At 34.1% G+C, this 20813-nt stretch overlaps 1 protein-coding gene across 3 annotated transcripts; it reads left to right on the top strand.

Annotated features, from left to right (window-relative positions):
• Positions 1 to 3436: 3436 nt before the first annotated feature.
• On the top strand, positions 3437 to 7627 carry ABCG10 (ABC transporter G family member 10). 3 transcript variants are annotated; one of them, XM_004237718.5, is made up of 11 exons: positions 3437 to 3606; positions 3752 to 4077; positions 4263 to 4357; positions 4453 to 4685; positions 4765 to 4920; positions 5160 to 5343; positions 5423 to 5731; positions 5819 to 6106; positions 6354 to 6638; positions 6928 to 7035; positions 7307 to 7627. In XM_004237718.5, the coding sequence occupies exons 2-11, from the start codon at positions 3777 to 3779 to the stop codon at positions 7526 to 7528; spliced, it is 2181 nt and encodes a 726-aa protein (XP_004237766.1). In that variant the 5' UTR covers positions 3437 to 3606; positions 3752 to 3776; the 3' UTR covers positions 7529 to 7627. The 3 variants fall into 3 exon arrangements, with proteins under 3 accessions (XP_004237766.1, XP_010320061.1, XP_069153379.1); XM_010321759.4 differs by having other exon boundaries at positions 3489 to 3606; positions 3752 to 4065; XM_069297278.1 differs by having other exon boundaries at positions 3489 to 3606; positions 5819 to 6110; positions 6358 to 6638.
• Positions 7628 to 20813: the final 13186 nt, after the last annotated feature.

Genomic DNA, 20813 nt, shown 5'->3' with positions numbered 1-20813 from the left:
TTGAAAATAATAATGGGGTAAATGAGTGTATCTTGACTAAAAATGACTTATATAGGTGTATAAAACTAAAGAAAAACGACCTCACTTAATACCCATCTAAAAAGGAATGACCTAAAATAACCCTCCCTTAAAGTGAGATTCCAGGCCCCATGCCCTACCTCACGAACCGTCAAGGGCACCATGAACCGTGAAGGTGCCCGTGGTCCCTTGACCAGTAGCTATGCTACCTTGACATGTCCCCACAAGGTGAAGGCAACCCCACACGCCGTGGTCTTCACCATGAGCCGTGAAGTGTCTCGTGAAGGGGAGCCTTTTTTTGGGGCAGCATTAGGGAGGCTGGGTGGCACCACTGGGCATGGTGGCCACCACAGGTCGTGAAGACCCTCGTGGTCATGGTGGGCAGTGCCTTGGCTAATTTTGGGAAGCCTTGGCCCTTGACCATTTTCCTTGTCTCTTGCCCTTCTCCCTTGACGTTAACCCTCACGTTTAGTTCTACTTTAAAATATAGTTGGATTCTTAGTGTTCATGGGAAAAGACTTGTTCCAGTTCCGCATTAGACTCATTAATAAGGAATGCACTCCTTACTAGGGGCTTCTTCATTTTTAGAGCTCAAATTCAAAATTTCTGGTTGAAACTGGAAGGATCTATCTATTCCACCACTTCCTTTGGTGGTTATAGAAAAAAGACATATCAGGGCAGGGGCCTATATTTCTTTGGGTAGGGGCAACATATAAGACACTAATGTTTTAGACCAAACATTTTGCTAGAAATGATGAATATAATGAAGTATGCAGTTTGCTTTCATCATTATCTTTTTTTCTAGTTACTGAAAGTTTCATCAGATTCATGTTCAACTCGTTTAATAGCAAGTAAGTTAAACCAGATTTTTGTGTCCTTAATACTCGGAAAAGCTTACATATATTACTAGAAGAATGTAGAGATCGAAGTACGTTGAATTGTTGACGTGTGTGCAAGCTAGCACAGACTCGCCCCTTATCTAGAGAAAGATAGGACTAATGACTAATTATTACTTCTTGATTCAAATTTTCTTCAAAGAAAGTGACTTTCCAAGATAATAATTATAGGTTTAGTGCATGTAGTGTGAAGTAGTTGAGGAACTTTTACTTATCAACTTGAAATTCTGTAACTGACCATGGTTGAAGGTTGCTATGTATCTAAACACCTTAAATTGTGAGTGAAGGCCAATGAAATATGTGAACTTGCCCCTTGTCTTGGTGAAAAAAATGAGTAAATCACTTACAAAGAGTACTTATGGTTTTGTATGTCCTTCCTGTGTCAATTTGAGACACCACGTACGTACTAGGCATGCTCTTTGATCAGTCACTTTCCAGAGCTTTAAGGCAGACTTAACATCCCTTGATGACCATGTGTATGTGATGATTCAGAACTTACAAGGACATAGTTCTTTCTCTGTCATGATGGTGAAGAACACCAACCTTTGGTTTTAATGTGGTGCCATCTTTGGTTTCATTAACTTCCATTTTTCAATTTTAAAGGAAGTGGATCACTTTGAGAGACTAGATGAAGATAACTAGATAGTTGCTAGAGAATAACTTCAGAAATATCTTGGGAATGGTCGATTTATGTGATCTTGAATCCTTCTACTATGTAATATCTAGGCATTAATAGTGCAGATTATAGAGTAGCATGTTGCACAAAGCATCTCACAGTACCAGGGTCCGAGGAAGGGTAGCATCACAAGGTGTGTGAATGTGATGCAGACAACCTAACCTAATGCAAGCATTAGTTACTGTTTCCAAGGCTCGAACTGCGACCTATAAGTCATGTAGACAACTTTACTGTTTCTCCAAGGCTGCCCCTTGTAACATGACAAATTCACAACAAAGTATGCTATGATCCTTTAAAAATCAGTTTACTCAAATCAGATGAGTTGGACTTGAACATCATGATTGGTTACATACAACAACAATAACCACAACTCGATTCCAAGCAAGTTGGGGTCGGCTATATATATTAATCTTTATTGTCTAGTATGTATGTTACATAGGCCACTCAAATTTGAATATTAACCAATATTTGGAGTTCCAACAGGAAATGTGTTCATGTGGGATTCTCATATATTTGAGGAGATCAGTTATATGATCAAAAGGTATAGTGGCATGATTTTAAAACAAGTAACAATTAAAAAAAAACAGTGATTTCCTTGAGAAAACAGGAAGTACAGATTGGTACTGCTACCTGACATGAGAGCATATCTCAATGAATCTTTTATGCATGCTCTATTCTTTGCCCTAGCTCTAAGGGCACCGTCCATGACCTCAACCTCTCGTGACTGACTCTCTTCATGCCTTATTAATTGTACATGTTGTACAATCCAAATAACTTCAAACACCAAATCAACAACAGCAACAACATACGCAGTGTAATCCCACAAGTGAGGTCTGAATTACATTGGGAAGTTAAACAAACAGCAATCCAAAGGTCTTTTTATGGTTGAGGAAGATTATAAAGTTGTCTACTCCAAACCATTGCATAATCAAGCTCTTCCTAATAGTTAACGCTTGTCTTTTATATGCTAGCATCTTTGTGCTGATAAGACAAGTGAATGTTTCCCCAACCGTTAGTCGCGTTTGGCAGAATCCAGTAATTTTGGCTCAAACTCTGTATTCGTGTTAAAATATTCATTTCATATGTACAAATAATCTATACAGAATCCATAAACTAAAAATTCTGGCTCTGCCTCTGCGTTTGGAAGATCAGTTTGAATAGGTCACATCTTTAAAAAGTTACCAATTTAAGTTCTATCAACCGACGGTAAGGACAAAGAGCTTTGGTGCAACGGAAAGAGCTACTGTCGTGTGAGGACAGATCATGGATTCAAGCGGTGGAAAACTACCTCTTGCAGAAGTGTAAGGTAAGGCTATTTAGATTGTACCCAAAGTGGTCGAACAATTTAAGGTAAGTCTGTGTATGATAGACCAAATGTGATTCAGTCCTTCATCAGGCGGAGTTTATTTGCACCAGACTGCACTCTTATATGTACGACAACAACAACATATCCAGTAAAATCTCATAGACCCTCATTTAAATAACTATTGACGCGTAAGAATTGGGCTATGCGTCATCCCTTGAACAATAGACATGTCCATAATGTCAAATAACATCAACTGAAAGGGCTAGGAGATGGTGTATTGCACCAAAAGTCAATAAACAGTTGATCAACTTGGTTTGGGAAATAGTAATGCAATACAAAACTTGCTTTGAGCAAACTTTTATGAATCATAATTCAGTTAAAATTTTGAAATGACAAAATTCAATATGTATGGTGTTTTTCTATGGAAGCACTGTAGACTTACTTTAGTTATAGGGAATTCCAAATATGGGCAACTGCTTCTCATAATGCTAATGGAAGGACCAATCAAAATGTACATTCTAGACATTGTGAAAATGAAACATCAATAAATGTACTGAAAAGTTTCAATTCTTCTCCTGATATTGAAAGATGCATTAATTGAAACAACCATATGAGATCTCAATGTTGTCACCCCAAAAAAAAGGGTCTATATAAACTAATAACAAGAAAATTTAAGCCAGTAAACCAATAATTGCATAGATCTTCCTAAGGTTCTTCTCTTAATTCTTTGCTTCAAATATTAGTTCTTTTTCTGCTAGATTGTCTTGAACATATGTTGAGTAGAGTTATTTTTTGTTTAAACTATAGTGAATGTTCTGCATTTTATGTTTAAACTGACACATTTTATGTTTACAGTTTGAGGTCTAACCAACCGCGATAAATGGGGAAAGAACTAGATCACTCCAAGAGCCTTGACAAGGAAGAGGCTGTCATCATGCAGAATATCGATGAGGATGAGATTTTTCCACCTGAAAAAAACAGGAATAGTTTGTGCATTCGGAAAATAGAAGGCAATAAAAAGACTAAGACGCGCTTAATGAAGATGCGAAGCCTAGACTCTGCTGAGGAATCACCAGTACATGGAAAATCTTTGTGTCTAGCAAGATCATTTAGTTCTCATTTTCTTATTAACATAGATGAGATGATGAGTGATGTTGGTAATGAAAAAGGTGCACTTATAAGTAAGACTCCAAAAGGGAAAATGGGAATTTTCTCATTCGATCGATCCTCCATTTCCTCATCAGAAACATAAAATTAGCAGCCACAATTATGGCAGTGAACACATAGTTATATACTAGAAGCTAGGTTGCCTTTTTTATGTATGTGAATGTGATTTCTGAAAAAAGTCCCCTTGTTTGTTGTTCAGAGAACAATATATTGAAATCGAAGGATCAGGAGGATGACGATTCATGCAGCTGGAATAGAATTCAGATTGAGCCTACCTTACGTATACGTCTCAAGGTTGTTAATGCATGGATCATCTCTTATGAACATTCTACTGCTTTATATCATATAATAAGTAAGAACATATCACAATTTTTCCACTTGTTTTGTAGTTTCAAGATGTGAAGTACACCGTTGCACTGAAGGGAGTGGAGAATTCTGATACAGAAAAGTGCATACTTCAAGGAGTGAGTGGTTCAGCCTGTCCAGGAGAAATTCTCGCGTTAATGGGACCTTCCGGTGGTGGTAAAACAACCTTACTCAAGCTTCTAAGTGGAAAGGTGAAAAATGATAGTGGCACGATTACTTTCAATGACCAGCCATATAACAAGTCGTTGAAACAAAGGTATATATATTCACAAGTCCTGATAGAAATTCTCCTAAATAGTTGATCAAATGTAATGTTCACGATAATCACTCAACAGGATCGGGTTTGTGCTGCAAGATGATGTTGTTTTTCCCCATCTCACTGTGAAAGAAACCTTAACGTACGCTGCTTTGCTTCGTCTACCTAATACATTATCTAAAGAGCAGAAGAAAGAGAGAGCTATTGGAGTTATAAATGAGCTTGGCCTAGAAAGGTAACTTCTTCATTTTCTATTACCAAAAAATTCTCTCCTCATTAAAATGTTATTGTTTATACCACATAAAAAGAAAAACTATTTTTCGATCACATGCTAGAACTCACACATGCTAATACATCAGAAAGAATGGAATACTCGGGATAGCCTTGTTATGTCGAACTGTTACTATCTTAACTTTCTTCATGCTTCTAAGATTGTAATATTTTCTAAAGTTGAACACTGAAATTTAATTTCAGGTGTCAAGACACTATAATTGGTGGGGCATTTGTTAGAGGAGTTTCAGGAGGCGAAAGAAAGCGAGTATGCATTGGAAATGAAATTCTTTTGAATCCATCACTTCTGTTCTTAGATGAACCAACATCTGGTTTGGATTCAACCACAGCACTTCGGATCATGCAGATGTTACGTAACATTGCCAGGGTACTCATTATCAAAGAGTCATCAATTCATACAATCTTTTTATAAGTCTCATTAAATAAATCATCTTATTTTTTGATAGGCTGGAAAGACAGTGGTAACAACAATACATCAGCCATCAAGTAGATTATTCAGCAGATTCGATAAGTTGATTCTATTAGGACAAGGCAGCTCACTGTATTTTGGCAAAGCCTCTGAGGCAATGTTGTATTTCTCTTCAATTGGTTGTTCTCCCCTTATAGCCATGAATCCAGCAGAGTTTCTAATTGATCTTGCAAATGGAAACATAACGGAAAAGTCTATACCTTCAGAACTAAAGGAGAAACTTTTACCAGGACACCATCATTTCAAAAAGCAAAATGAAGGACCTTCCCCAGCTGATGTTCATGAGGTATAAGAGATCACCCTTCTTTTCTTAATCTGTGTGATAAACTATATCATTATGATAATATATATACTTAAAAACCAAATATTTCAGTATTTCGTTGGGGCTTATGAGTCGAGGGTTGCCAACATAGAGAAACTAAAACTCCTGAAGCATGGCCTGATAGAAGAAGATTCTGAAGTGCAGAGTTGGCCTAATTTAAGAGATTCTGGTGCAACCTGGTGCCAACAGTTTACAATTCTTTTCGGGAGAAGTCTCAAGGAGCGAAACCACGAGTATTTCAGCAGTCTTCGGATAACTCAAGTCATAGCAACAGCTATAGTTGTTGGCTTACTATGGTGGAATTCAGATACTTCATTCCCTGAAAGAATTTCAGATCAGGCTAGTACTGTTTTTCTTACAACAAGGATCATTTTGTCTTTAAACTAGCATGCTTCTTCCAAGTAGCGGAGCCAGAAATTTTACTAAGGGGTGTCAAAATATTAAAAAGTAAGCAACATACAAGATATATTCATAAAACTAGTAAAATATCAACCTAATTTTTTAGCGAGACACTCCTTAGCATAAGGTAGCTCCGCAATTGCTTCTTCATAGTCCTTCAACTAATTTTTTAAGGAAAACATTGCAGGCAGGGTTGTTGTTCTTTGTTTCAGTATTTTGGGGTTTCTTTCCACTATTTACAGCAATCTTCACATTCCCACAAGAAAGGGCTATGTTGGTTAAAGAGAGATCAGTGAATATGTACAAGCTTAGTGCCTATTTCATAGCCAGAATCACCACTGATCTTCTCCTGGACCTAGTGTTGCCTGTAACATTCTTGCTGATTGTCTATTTTATGGTTGGATTGAAGCTGACATTCAATGCATTTTGTCTAACTCTGCTCACAATTTTACTAAGCATAATTGCTGCTCAGGTTAGAATCTATGATTTCTTTTTCCGCTATTACTCCCTCCGTTTCAATTTGTTTGTCTTACTTTCCTTTTCTGATAACTCTTTAATTTCAACTTTTCATAACATGTTTAGCACCACAAGATTAAAGGATATATTTAAAAAGTTTAAGACTACAAGATTTAAAAGTAATCTTTAGTGAAGTCAAAAATAGACAAACAAATTGATATTGAGGGAGTATCGTGTATGTATATATATGTATATATCTAAGCAGAGTTGAGCTTAATATGACATTTGGGGTTCACTATGTTCAGGGCTTAGGTTTGGCTATAGGTGCAGCATTCATGGATGTGAAAAAAGCAACAACTTTTGCTTCTGTTATCCTCATGACATTCATGTTGTCTGGAGGATTCTTTGTCCAGGTAATAATTAATAATGTCTTATCAGCACATGTATGATGATTTATAAACCAACATTGATGTAACTATCAGTATTTGCATTGCATATTACAATTTTCAATGGATGGGATTCAATTGAATCATGTTGCTTCAAGTACAACTTATTAGCTACAATTTGCACCACTTATTTTCGAATCGCGAAGTTGATCAGGAACAATAAATGAACTAGGACAAGAAAAAAAGTTAATCAATATCAATCAATGTGACTGACTTTCGATTAATTTTGTGATCGTAGGAAGTTCCAGCATTCATGTCATGGGTTCGTTATATCTCGATTAACTATCACACATACAGACTTCTCTTAAAGATTCAGTTCAAATCCTTGAGAAATTCAAAGTATGGCTCTGTTGATGACTCTAGTGGAGTTGAAGTAGGAGCAATGTTGGTGATGGTTATTGGATACAGGGTGTTAGCCTACTTCCTCCTAAGAAAAATGAAACCAAGAACAAGCAAATAATTGATAAGTATCATTTTTATAGTTTTAAGATCCAATTTCTACCAATAAGTTGTAACTACAACATTCTATATGTACTATGTTCTTACTTTGTTTCATTTATTTCCTTCCTATAAGTTCTTTGATGTGGAGATGGAAATTTTGGGACAACATAGTTTGAACATTTCTTCTGTGATTCAAATGGGCGATATTGAACTTTTGACTCCCATTGTCCAGTGTGTTTCTTTCACGATATGCTATAGTCGGAGTGGGTTCTATCCCTATGTGCAAACCTTTATGGTCAATAGTGTGGAACAGAGTAATTGGCTAAAGAGCCCAATGATGGAAGAATTTCTATCATATGGGTCAAGCCCATTCTTTAGTTTTGAGAGTAGACATCTTTTTGATAAGCCCATGGGCTGAAACTTATGATTGGAAGTTTCCCATATTTCAACCCAACAATACTAAATTTTTTCTATATAGAAGAAACTTCATTTTGTTGCAACATCTATATAGTCCACACCAATAGAAATTGACTAAACAATATCAGTGATATTTCATGAGTGAGGTTTGGAAAGGTAGCAAGTAAAGTATGTTTGGATCGAAAATAAGCAGGTGTAACGCGAAAGTTTGCAATGAGTAAGAAGACAAACAAGAAATACACCTAATGACACAAAGATTTAACGTGATTCGGTCAATCGACCTACATCCACAAAGAAATGAACAATCCACTATATAAACACGAGAGTACAAAATATAGAGAGAAATAGACTCAACCAATTCACTCGGAATACATGGGAGGTTCACAAAAGTGATAAACGTATCAAGTTTGTGTCCCACAAATTCTCGCTTAACCAAAACTCTCAAAGCATCTATGACTATATTGTGAATGATAATTAAGTTAGAAGAAACAAACTTATATTTATAGAATCCTAAACATTTTCCTACAAGAAAAGGATTAGACATTCCAAAACATTTTCCTAAAAGAAAAAAAATTCATGGTTAAGACATAGGGGTGTACAAAACTAAACCGAAAATCGAACCAAATTGCAAATCGAGTCAAATCGAAAAAAAATTCGACTAGTGATTTGGTTTGACTTGGTGTGCTGTTGGGAAAAAAATCCGACTATATTTGGATTGATTTAGTTTCTACTATAAAACCAACCCGAGTCCAAACCAACCTAACATTATATATATAATTTTAAAATTTTATTTTATACGTAAAAATACTTAATTTGATATAATTTTTAAATATCTTCTGTACTTTTTCATAGTTTTTATCTTTTAATATATTTATTTCATGTTTATAAGTTAGATTTCTTAATGATCTAATAAAGATTATAATACATACATGTAGGTAATTATAATAAAGCTTAAATAAAAATCAAATTAATACTAATGCAAAAAGAAAATCAATTCAACACTAAGAATGACGATAATATTAAATATTTGTTTTTTAGTTTTACATAGATTTAGACAATTAAAATACATGATCTAATTTTACTTTGTTTTAATATTTAATCATCTAACTAATATTTATTAAACTTATGTTAGCATGATTTAGTACTTTAAATTATGATCAATTTCATTTTGACTTATTAATTTGCAATATTTGTTTTATGCGATTTTTTTTTGTTGGATATTTTAGTGTCATTAATCAAATCATATTTTTTGTTATGTTCTTGAGAAATAACTTAGGTTGTTGCATTTTGGTAGGACTAAAGAAATATTTGAACTACAAGTAAATTATATGTTTGTATGAATACTTTATCGAAAAAACCAAAAATCCAAAAAAACTCGAAAATCTGAAAAATCCGAAGAAACCCAAAAAAGTCCAAAGTTGAAAACCCAAGTTATTGGTTTGGTTTGGTTTATAAATTCAAAAATCTGACATAAATGATTTGGTTTGATATTTGAAAAACTCGAACCAAACCGATCATGTACACCCCTAATAAGATACCCAGACAAATAATACCCAACAAAGTAATCTTACTCCTTAGTTCTTACTTTGTGTGAGGTATAGAGTCTATTTTCTACTTTGATGCAAATAGTGTTACAAAAACAGATTGACAAATACAAGAATAAAACTATAGAGAATATCGTAGAAAGAAAGAAGATACTATTGTTACAAAATAATACAATCAAAAGGAACTACAATAGTAATACAATCGGAGAAATGAAATAAAGAAACTAATCATATTCCAAATGTTCACACAAGTATATACGATCGTACGAGTATTATAGTAACTTTGATAGTTGAATATCTTACCCAAGACGGACTTGTGGTTATCTATGTACTAAATTAAAATAATGCTAATTATTTATTCAAGTGATAAAATTTATTATTATTTTAAGTTAACTCAACTAAAAAATTAAAAAGAAAATAATCCCTAATTCCTGTATCCCTAACACAAATTTATGAGGAAATTTTAATGTAAAGTATAAACCGTTATCTTGTGACATCTTCATGGACAATTAAACGTCATCAAATTTGATACGTGAAGACTGCTTACAACATGATTTGGATGGATTTAATTGAATAAAAATATTTTTTATGTCAAAATTAAATATTTATAGTAAAAGAATATAATTTTAACAGATAAATATTTTCTCCATCTTAAAATGTCTGTTATATTTCGTTTTTAATGACTCAAACTGCATAAATTTTGATTTATATTTAAGGATGTAATTTTTTCATCATATTGACGTGGATAGGATTGCAATTATCGTACTTTTCGTATAACCTTTAAACATTAAATTAATTTAATTTAATTAACTTTAAAAATTAACTAAATTAACTTTATAGACACAAAATATGACAACTATTTTAAATTAATAATATAAAATTATAAATTATTAAATCTTAAAATATCATTATTATTATTTTTTCACATATAATTTCACGAAAATGATGCACAACACACCACGTGAATTATTTTTTGTTTCCAACAGAAGACTATAACTAGTAACTGAGGGACCAATCCATAAATATGACCTCCTTTTGTTTAGTTTTATTTGTTTATTTTATTTTTATGCTTACATCACATCAACAATGTAAGAAGGTTAATAAAAATTGAACATGAGGATTTTAGGAATGTTTAACAAGACGGTTGTTTGATAGTTAGTAAAAGTTACGTAGATGTTATTATGAGAGAGATATAGCAATTGATTTAGTAAGATTTGATTATTTATGTATTAGTTATTTTATCTTTTATTCGGCATAAATAAAATATAGATTCATAATAACTTATTATTTATACATATGCTAATTATGCGAGTTTCTAAATTACAGATCATATTATATTATTTTTATATATAAAATATTTACCTTAATCAATTATACCGAACGTGATATTACTTATATAAGATTCAACACCTGCATTACTCAAAGATTAACATTATTTTAGGCGTTTATTTTTAAAAACAGGTATTTTCTCAAAAAATGTTTTCACATTTTGCAATGCTTCAACTCCTCATTATTTTCTTTACCTATCTAAATTAATATTCTCTTTTCAAAATATGTCTATATAAGTAAAATAATTCTACAAATTTCAATTTTGCAAAATTGGAAGTTTGATATTTTTTTTCAAAAAAAAAAAAAAGATTTAAATTTTGTAGCTTTCTATGCCCTACAATGGCAAGAGTCAAGATGTGTTAGCCTCTTAGGTGCTATCACCAGGTGGTTGAAGGCCTGAAGGTTAGACTTGGGATGACATTGGTAGATTTTTAAAGTTTAGGGACCAGTTGAAGATGTAGTTCTTAGGGAGGGGCCATATATTTAAATATACATGTTTTCCAGTTGACAATATCCTTTTGTTATAAGATAATTAAAAAAGAAAAAGAAAAATATAAGGTAGAGAAAAGAGACAAATTTTTCTTATTTTTCTTTGAGGGGTGAAATACCATATCAATACTTTGTTGATATAGTATTAAATTAATTTTGATATTTTAATTTTTTCTTTTATATTCACATGTTGAAAAAATAAGTATTCTTAATTGCGTAGTATTCATCTGCCCATACAAATACATCTTATTTTCTAGAAAAAATACGCAAGTACCTTCTAGACTATGATTGAAATTTTAGAAATACATATTAACTAAATTAAGGTTCTATTATTTTTTTAACTTATTTTTTTTTGTATTTTTATATAATTTTTGTCTTACATGGCACACTCCATGACTCCACGCAATTGAAGCGCGTGAGAGATATTATTATGTCACGTAATCCAAATAAGGTGCACAAAATTACAAAAAATAAGTCCTAAGGAATAATAGGACCTTAGTTTAGTTAAGATATGTTTCTGAAATTTCGATTATAATCTAGAAGATACTTGTGCATTTTCTCTATTTTATATTTTAGTAATTAAAATGTTTAAATTTCATATATATTTTGGTGTCTAGTTTTACACGTCTTAATACTTATAACAATACAATTGACCTCAATTTAATTATGATGTTTTTCACTGAAGAATTTAATCATAGTGAATTATATTGTTACCATTACTATCTATAATTAATAATTATAACTACTAACAACCATAACTACAATAATCACCAATTACTATAAACAATTACTAGTATTGGCCATTATTATATGTTGTCAATTATCACAATCTTTCACTACTACGATCATTAGTTATAATTATATATCACCCCACCATCAACTATGTAACGTCATCAACCATCATCATTAATCACTATTGTCAATCGCTATCATCATTAATTATTTTATATATTTATAATTATCATCATCAAACATCAATCACCACATCTTTGATCACTGCTATCAATTATCACCATCATTAACCACAATCTATTTTTTTGAAAATATGCTATTGATATAATATTAGATTAATTAGTTTTTTTTATTTGAATTTTTCATAAACCGTCCTCTCCATTATTTTTGGGGGAAATCTTCTTCTCATTCCAAAAAATGCAAATTATTATAAAGAACCCTCTTTGTTGATCCTAATTCATTGGTAAACGGTAGAAACTATTATCGTCAAATAATGTTCACTATATTAAAAATAGTTATTTTATTATATTTGTCTAATTTAGAAAACTAAAATAGAATTTATCTTTTGTGTCTATTCTATTTTTGATATTAAATATTATTTATCATCGAACATATTTTTCAAAACATTAAAGTTAATAAAGTTAAAGAATAATATATATATTACCCCTATTATTTATTACTCACTCGTCCTTAATTACTTGTCTATTTTTTCTTTTATAGTTGTTCCTAATTAATTATCCATTTTGACAAATTAAGAAATGACAATTTTTTTTTATCTATTATATCCTCAATTAAACAACTTATTACTTTGAAAAATATAAAACTTTTTATCTACTTCATAATTAATACGGATAAAATGGTAAATTTACTATGTTATTAATTAATTTTTAATATGTGTTTCATTTCTAAAATGAACAACTGAGGTAAGACACCTTCCACTTTCTGCCAGTCGCGGAGCCAGGAATTAACAAAGGGTGTCCAAAAATAACAACTTGTTATGTTAAGGATGTCCAAAATATGTTATTTAATCATTTTATATATCATTTTACTTCTATATATGGTATTTTTTCCGATGAATTGAACACCCTTATCAATATGTGGCTACACACTGCTTTCTGCTAGAGCAAAAATAAAAAAAAAATTATGTATATAATCCGCCCTTAAAGAAAGCTCAACTCAAGAGGACTAAATTCAACAAAAGAACGAATGAAAAAGAAATTCCTACCGGAAAAAGGCAAATTGAAAATAGAACCAAAGGAAGTATTTCCTAAGAAATGTACAAGTTTACAGCAAACAACTATTATGCATGTTGGGATCTGAAAACTCTACTACTATAAAAGAAAAAGAAAATGAGATACACAAAGGTTGACTTTTAGATCAATAATTTATTTGAAGGTTTGACGTTGAATAAGTCAGGCTGAGATTATAATAATTAATATAAACGCGGATTTTCTTGTACTTAGTATCGAGAATGACTTCTAATGAACCCCTTAATTTTTAATTAAATAAAATATTTGATTTGTTATTAAATATTAAAAATGAATGGAAGAAGAAGAAGTTACTTATGAGATCTAGCACGTGCAATGCAACATGATTTCCTCTGCATCAAATTCTTCATTTGATGATCCCCATGCATACATGTGTTGAAAAAGTGTTGCACTTGTGGTTTTCCATTTTTACCCCTATCTTAATCATCGAAGATCTTTCGATAAGAGAGAGACACTCGAATAATAGACAATACATCTGTTATTTTTAACCTTAAGATGGTGAATTCGTTATTTAAGTGAAAAAGGTAAAAGTTCCTAAGAAGGAATTGCAAAAAAAATGAAGATGATCTTACTATAGCTCCATTACTTTAGTGAATAAGTATTTCTTTTATCTCAATTTATGTGATATTATTTTATTGATACTAAGTTTATGAAATAAGAAAAACTTTTGTTATGTTTTACTAAATTATCCTTATTATAAAGTCACTTTAATATTTATTTTAATTAGTTAATTTTTCTTTGCAATAAAATTTAAGTAGGATTAATTAGTTGTCACATAAAAAAATGAGTATGGTGCCACTAAATAATTGTCAAATAAAAAATGTGATTTTTTTAGACGACTTAATAGGAAAAATATAACAACATAAATTAGGACATGGAAAATATAATTTTACCAAATTAAATATGGAATAGTAAAATTAAAATTAAAAATTTTACTTAACCTAATTACTTTTTAGGTTTAAGAAATACAACAGAAGTACTACCTAATTAATTACCTTTTGAAAGAGATGAAATACCACTCAACATTAAAAAAAAAAAGTAGGTCAAAATAAGTTATTCTTGTAGATCTCAATTTATAAAATCTATCGATATATAATAAGACTAAAATTGACATGTCAGTACCATAAACATAAGGAATATTTGTTTTGCATAAAAAGGCAAAAAAAAAAACAAAAGAAGATTAAAATTATTAATAATGCAATAATTTGCAATCCAAATTCATGTGAAACCTAACTGTATTTTAGTATTGTTCTTTTTCCTTTTTTCCCTACTAATTGGTATTTGTATAAATAAGATAACACCGCATAAAAATTAACTTACCATAAAATTCTCAATTATATATATGTGTAACTCTCTCATTCCTCACTTTCCTCATCAAATACTCACAACAATTATCCATCTTCTTCCAAAATACTTATTTTGCATAATTTAATTTATTTCTATATCTTCTAATTTGTGTTGCAGATAACATGAATGTAATTATATACGATAATAAAAAAACTATTCATAATTCGAAAGCAAGGAAAGCATTCACAAGGTATTTGAAACTATTTGGGTGACAGAGGACAAAACTTTAACATGCAAATAAATTTTTTTATGTCATCAAACTAATTATTAATTGATTTTAAAACTTTTTTTTAAAGACTATAATTCTAGTGAATTGATTTGTTTTGAGATGATGTAACTTCAACGTTTTCGAATATCAATGTGAAAATTGTATATTGCCTCTAACGAATTTTTTGATCAATAAATGTCGTATTAAATTTTTAATTCTCATTTTATCCAGATTTTTAACAAAATCAACTTAAATCACCTATTTAGATTTTTAGTTTAACTATAAATGAAATTTGTGTGTGCAGTATATATATATATATATATATAATTTTTAATCTATATTTTATTTTTAATCTAACTATAAAATTTTCTTATATCTTTATTATTCTAATAAGAGAATAATATTGATGTGGTGATAGTCTGTTATTCTAAATAACTTAAAAAATTAATTAATTAAATGATGATAAAAATTTATTATTGTCAAATTTAGACAATGAACCAAGATTATATATTGTTTATTTACATAAATATAAATATTGTGTCAATTTCTTAAATGGCCACCCAAGTTAATAGAATTGCCTTGAAATATCATTTATGTTTCATTTAGGATCAATATATGTAACGACCTGTTTAGTCGTTTTGAGCAGCAGATTTTATTTCTGGAAAAACAGGCTGAGGCGACGGACCCCACGACGGACCGTCGCAGGGTCTCGTTTCAAAACACTTAGAAAATCTGAAATTGGGTACTGAAAGTCGACTCTCTGAACTTCGTGACGGAATGGCAGGACGGACCTTCACAGAGTCTTCAGTGGAAATCCAGTCTCTGAACCTTGCGACGACCTGCAGGACGGACCGTCGCAGGCACGACGGGCCGTCGCAGGCACGACGGGCCGTCGCAGGTTGCGTAATCCCAGTCTGGGTCGGATTTCTTTATACGTTTTAAGGGACATTTTTGACTATTCCTGCTTTAATTATAAAGTTAGTGGGTTAATGTTAATAAGTCTAATTACTTGGGGGTTAAAAGAGGTAACCTTAAGTTAATTAGTGGGTTATTATTGCCATCTTTTAGCCTCAATTATATACTAATTAGGGTAAAAGAAAGAGGGTTTGAATAAAGAAAATAGAAAGAACAAAGAGAGAGAGAGGATTGATCGAGAGAGGAGAAACGAAGAGGAAAACACAAAGCTTTGGGAATTTGCTTGCTTGATCACTAATCTTCGGTGGAGGTAGGTTATGGTTTCTCTTACGATATTCGTAGTAAAATCTTAATAGCGAATGATATGTATTGATAATATTGTAAACCCTGCTATGTGCTTAATTGTATGCTTGCATTAATGTAATTATATAATTGTGATTATATAAGCATGATGAAGTTATTGTATCTCAAATCTTGCAAAACCCTAATCTCTTTGTTAATAATGAGGCCTTGGTATAAAAGAAGGCATGATGAACTAAAATAATGAGATTGATAATGCCTTGGTAAGAAAGAAGGCTTGATGAATTAATAGAAGGAGATTAGGGGATCGGGTGTCACGAATCGACACGTAGATTTAGGGGATCGGGTGTCACGAACTGACACGTAGATTTAGGGGATCGGGTGTCACGAACCGACATGTAGATTTAGGGGATCGGGTGTCACGAACCGACACGTAGATTTAGGGGATCGGGTGTCACGAACCGACACGTAGATTTAGGGGATCGGAGTGTCACGTTTCGACACATAGTAGTAGGGGATCGGAGTGTCACGTACCGACACAAGAGGATTAATGAATATGAGGGAGCGGAGTGTCACGTACCGACACAAGAAGAATAAAGATAATGAATCTTGAAAGATGTTAATATACTCAATCTAATGAACATAATTCCCAAATGAGTATGGTATTGAGGCTTGAGTCCTCATGTGTGAACTTGACGGTAATTGTTAATGATATAGTACTTGTTGTTGCTACATGTGGAGTATCATAGTTGATTTTATGATATTACTTGGTATATATTGATTTCTATTTTGAGTTGGCCGATGATATCTACTCAGTACCCGTGTTTTGTACTGACTCCTACTTTTATGTTTTCTTCTTGTTTATTTGTGGAGTGCAGCAAACGTGCCGTCATCTTCGACTCAACAGTAACTCTAGCCAGTCTTCATTACTCCGGATATCAGGGTGAGCTAATGCTTCTAGCTTGGACTGGATCTTCCTCTTCATGTCTTGATGCCTTGAAGTTCCGGCATGGACTAGCTTTTATGTATTTTTAGCTTCTTAGAAACTCTTAGATTTAGTAATTTGAAGTAGATGTTCTTGTGATGATGACTTCCAGATTTTGGGAAATAATAGTTATTGAATTGGGTTTTATTAATGAGTTTAAGTCTTCCGCATTACTTTATGTTGATATTACATTGAAATGTTAAGGTTTAGATTGGTTGGTTCGCTCACATAGGAGGGTAAGTGTGGGTGCCAGTCGCAGCTCGGTTTTGGGTCGTGACAAACTTGGTATCAGAGCATTAGGTTCGTTGGTCTCATCACACAAGAACAAGTCTAGTAGAGTCTTAAGGAACGGTAGGGGGACGCCTTTACTTTTTTTTGAGGGGCTATAAGACTTTAGGAAAATTCCATTCTTTCATTCTTTCTTCGTGCTATTACTTGGGTCCAATTGGTATCTAGGTGATACAAATTGGTATCTGACCATCTTCACTCTGTTTGCAGATGGTTAGGACTAGAGGAACAACTGCGCCAACACCAACATCGGCAAGACAAGAAGCGTCCGAGCCAGCCACTGGGGCTGTAGCTCGAGGGAGAGTAGCGGCAAGAGGCCGTGGTAGAGATCGTGGGAGGACGTCCTCTAGAGGAAGAGGACGAGCACCTAGCCCATCTGATACTAGGGCGGTGACTCCTCCACCGACTGAGGAAGTGGTAAGAGAGGGTGAGGAAGGGGAGAATGAACAAGTGCAAAATGAGGAATTGGCACCCCAACCTACCCAGAGATGATCAATCAGGTTCTCGCTTATCTTAGTGGGTTGTCTGATCAGGGTCAGGCACATCCAGTGTTTTCTGCACCAACACCTCCGGTTTCAGAGGTACAACATGCAGCCACTATGGCTCCTCGTATGGATGCCTCATTGGACATAGGCACGTTTCCACGTCTGACTACTGGGCCTATAATGACAAATGATCAGCATGAACTTTTCAGTAAGTTCTTGAAATTGAAACCTCCAGTCTTCAAGGGTGCTGAATCTGAGGATGCTTACGATTTTCTGGTTGACTGTCATGAGCTACTACACAGGATGAGTATAGTAGAACGGTTTGGTGTTGAGTTCGTGAGTTATCAGTTTCAAGGGAACGCCGAAATGTGGTGGTGGTCACATGTTGAGTGTCAACCAACAGAGGCACCACCTATGACTTGGACCTCATTCTCTAGCTTGTTTATGGAGAAGTATATCCCCCGGACTTTGAGGGATAGGAAAAGGGATGAGTTCTTGAGCCTAGAGCAAGGTAGGATGTCGGTCAATGCATATGAGGCTAAGTTTCGTGCACTATCCAGATATGCCACCCAACTTTTTTTCAGTCCACAAGAGCGGATTCGTCGTTTTGTGAAGGGGTTGAGGTCAGAGTTGAGGATTTCAGCCTTACAGGTAGCGGCTACGGTAAAATCCTTCCAAGAAGTGGTAGATTTCGTGGTAGAGGTGGAAGTAGTGAAGCCAGATGAATTCACCATGGCATCGACATCAAAGAGGTTTCGAAAGGGAGGTGAGTTCAATGGTTCTTACTCTAGAGGACAGGGTTCCGGAGGTTACTCAGTTCGACCCATTCAGTCTTCACTACAGACTGTAGTTGGGGGTCCACCTCAGACCGGTCAACACTTCTCTGAGAGACCTATGCTTGACTCTAGAGAGTGTTATGAATGTGGGGAGACTGGACATATTAGGAGGAATTGTCCCAAACAGAGTTATAGACCCCCAATAGCTAGAGGTAGAGGTGGTCATGGTAGAGGCCGTTATTCTGGAGGACGTGGTGGTCGAGGTAATGGTGGTCACCAAAACGGCCGGGGTGATGGGCAAACTGGAGCCACTACATCACAACATGGTAGGGGCAACGGACAAACAAACGAAAGGGCCCATTGTTATGCTTTCCCTGGGAGATCGGAGGCGGAGACATCTGACGCTGTCATCACAGGTAATCTTCTGGTTTGTGATTGCATGGCTTCTGTATTGTTTGATCCTGGATCCACATTTTCTTATGTATCTTCCTCATTTCCTAATGGTCTAAATTTACATTGTGAATTACTTGATATGCCTATTTGTGTTTCTACTCCGGTGGGTTAGTCTGTGGTAGTTGAAAAGGTATATAGGTCTTGTTTGGTGAACTTTGTGGGGAGCAACACTTATGTAGATTTGGTTATCTTAGAAATGGTTGATTTTGATGTAATTCTGGGTATGACTTGGCTTTCTACGCAATTTGCGATCTTGGATTGTAATGCTAAAACGGTGACGTTAGCCAAGCCTGGGACAGATCCGTTAGTGTGGGAGGGTGACTACACTTCCAATCCGGTGCGTATCATCTCCTTTCTTCGTGCTAAGAAAATGGTTAGTAAAGGGTGTTTAGCTTTCTTGGCACATCTCAAGGATGACACTACCCAAGTTCCTTCGATTGAGTCGATTTCGGTGGTCCGTGAGTTTCTGGATGTGTTCCCTGCAGATCTTCCTGGTATGCCACTAGATAGGGATATTGACTTCTGTATTGATCTTGAACCGGGTACTCGCCCCATTTCTATACCCTTATAGAATGGCTCCCGCTGAGTTAAGAGAGTTAAAAGCCCAACTTCAAGAGTTGTTGAGCAAAGGCTTCATTAGACCAAGTGCATCTCCTTGGGGTGCTCCGGTTTTGTTTATAAAGAAGAAGGATGGGAGTTTTCGGATGTGCATAGACTATCGGCAGTTGAACAAGGTAACCATAAAGAACAAGTATCCTCTTCCTCGCATTGATGACTTGTTCGATCAGTTACAAGGTGCTTGTGTCTTCTCTAATATTGACTTGAGATCCGGTTATCATCAATTGAAAATACGGGCAACGGATGTGCCTAAGACTGCTTTTAGAACCAGGTATGGGCATTACGAATTTGTAGTGATGTCTTTTGGTCTTACGAATGCCCCTGCTGCGTTCATGAGTTTGATGAATGAGATTTTTAAGCCATATTTGGATCTCTTTGTGATCGTATTTATTGATGATATACTGATATACTCTAAAAGTAAGGAGGAACATGAGGAGCATTTGAGAATGGTATTGGAAATGTTGAGGGAGAAAAAGCTTTATGCCAAGTTCTCTAAGTGTGAGTTTTGGCTAGATGTCGTGTCCTTTTTGGGGCACGTGGTTTCTACGGATGGAGTGATGGTGGATCCTTCTAAAATTGAGACAGTGAAGAATTGGGTAAGACCTACTAATGTGTCAGAAATAAGGAGCTTTGTTGGGTTAGCTAGCTAATACCGCCGATTTGTTAAGGGATTCTCTTCTATTGCTTCCCAACTGACGAACTTGACTAAGCAAAATGTTCCATTTGTATGGTCGGATGAGTGTGAGGAAAGCTTTCAGAAACTCAAGACTCTGTTGACTACTGCACCAATTCTCACCTTGCCAGTGGAAGGTAAGAATTTCATTGTCTATTGTGATGCATCCTATTCGGGTTTGGGTGCAGTGCTAATGCAAGAGAAGAATGTGATTGCTTATGCTTCAAGACAATTAAAAGTGCATGAACGTAACTATCCAACTCATGATTTGGAATTGGCCGCGGTAGTGTTTGCATTAAAGCAATGGAGACACTATTTATATGGGGTTAAGTGTGAGGTCTATACGGATCATCGTAGCCTACAATATGTCTTTACTCAGAAAGATTTGAACTTGAGACAGAGGAGATGGATGAAACTACTGAAGGACTACGACATCACTATTTTGTATCATCCTGGGAAGGCGAATGTTGTAGCGGA

Source organism: Solanum lycopersicum, chromosome 4 (genome assembly GCF_036512215.1).
Source record: "Solanum lycopersicum chromosome 4, SLM_r2.1".
Classification (NCBI taxonomy): domain Eukaryota; kingdom Viridiplantae; phylum Streptophyta; class Magnoliopsida; order Solanales; family Solanaceae; genus Solanum; species Solanum lycopersicum.
Note: the sequence above shows the minus strand (reverse complement) of the source record. Positions and strands in the feature narration are given on the sequence as shown.

What these genes read in the sequence shown, in the direction of transcription:
- ABCG10 (XM_004237718.5), top strand. Translation starts at nt 3,777, where the DNA reads ATGGGGAAAGAACTAGATCACTCCAAGAGCCTTGACAAGGAAGAGGCT. An exon ending in AATGAGCTTGGCCTAGAAAG is followed by an intron (nt 4,921 to 5,159) that starts GTAACTTCTTCA and finishes ATTTAATTTCAG; the next exon opens with GTGTCAAGACACTATAATTG. An exon ending in TAAGCATAATTGCTGCTCAG is followed by an intron (nt 6,639 to 6,927) that starts GTTAGAATCTAT and finishes CACTATGTTCAG; the next exon opens with GGCTTAGGTTTGGCTATAGG.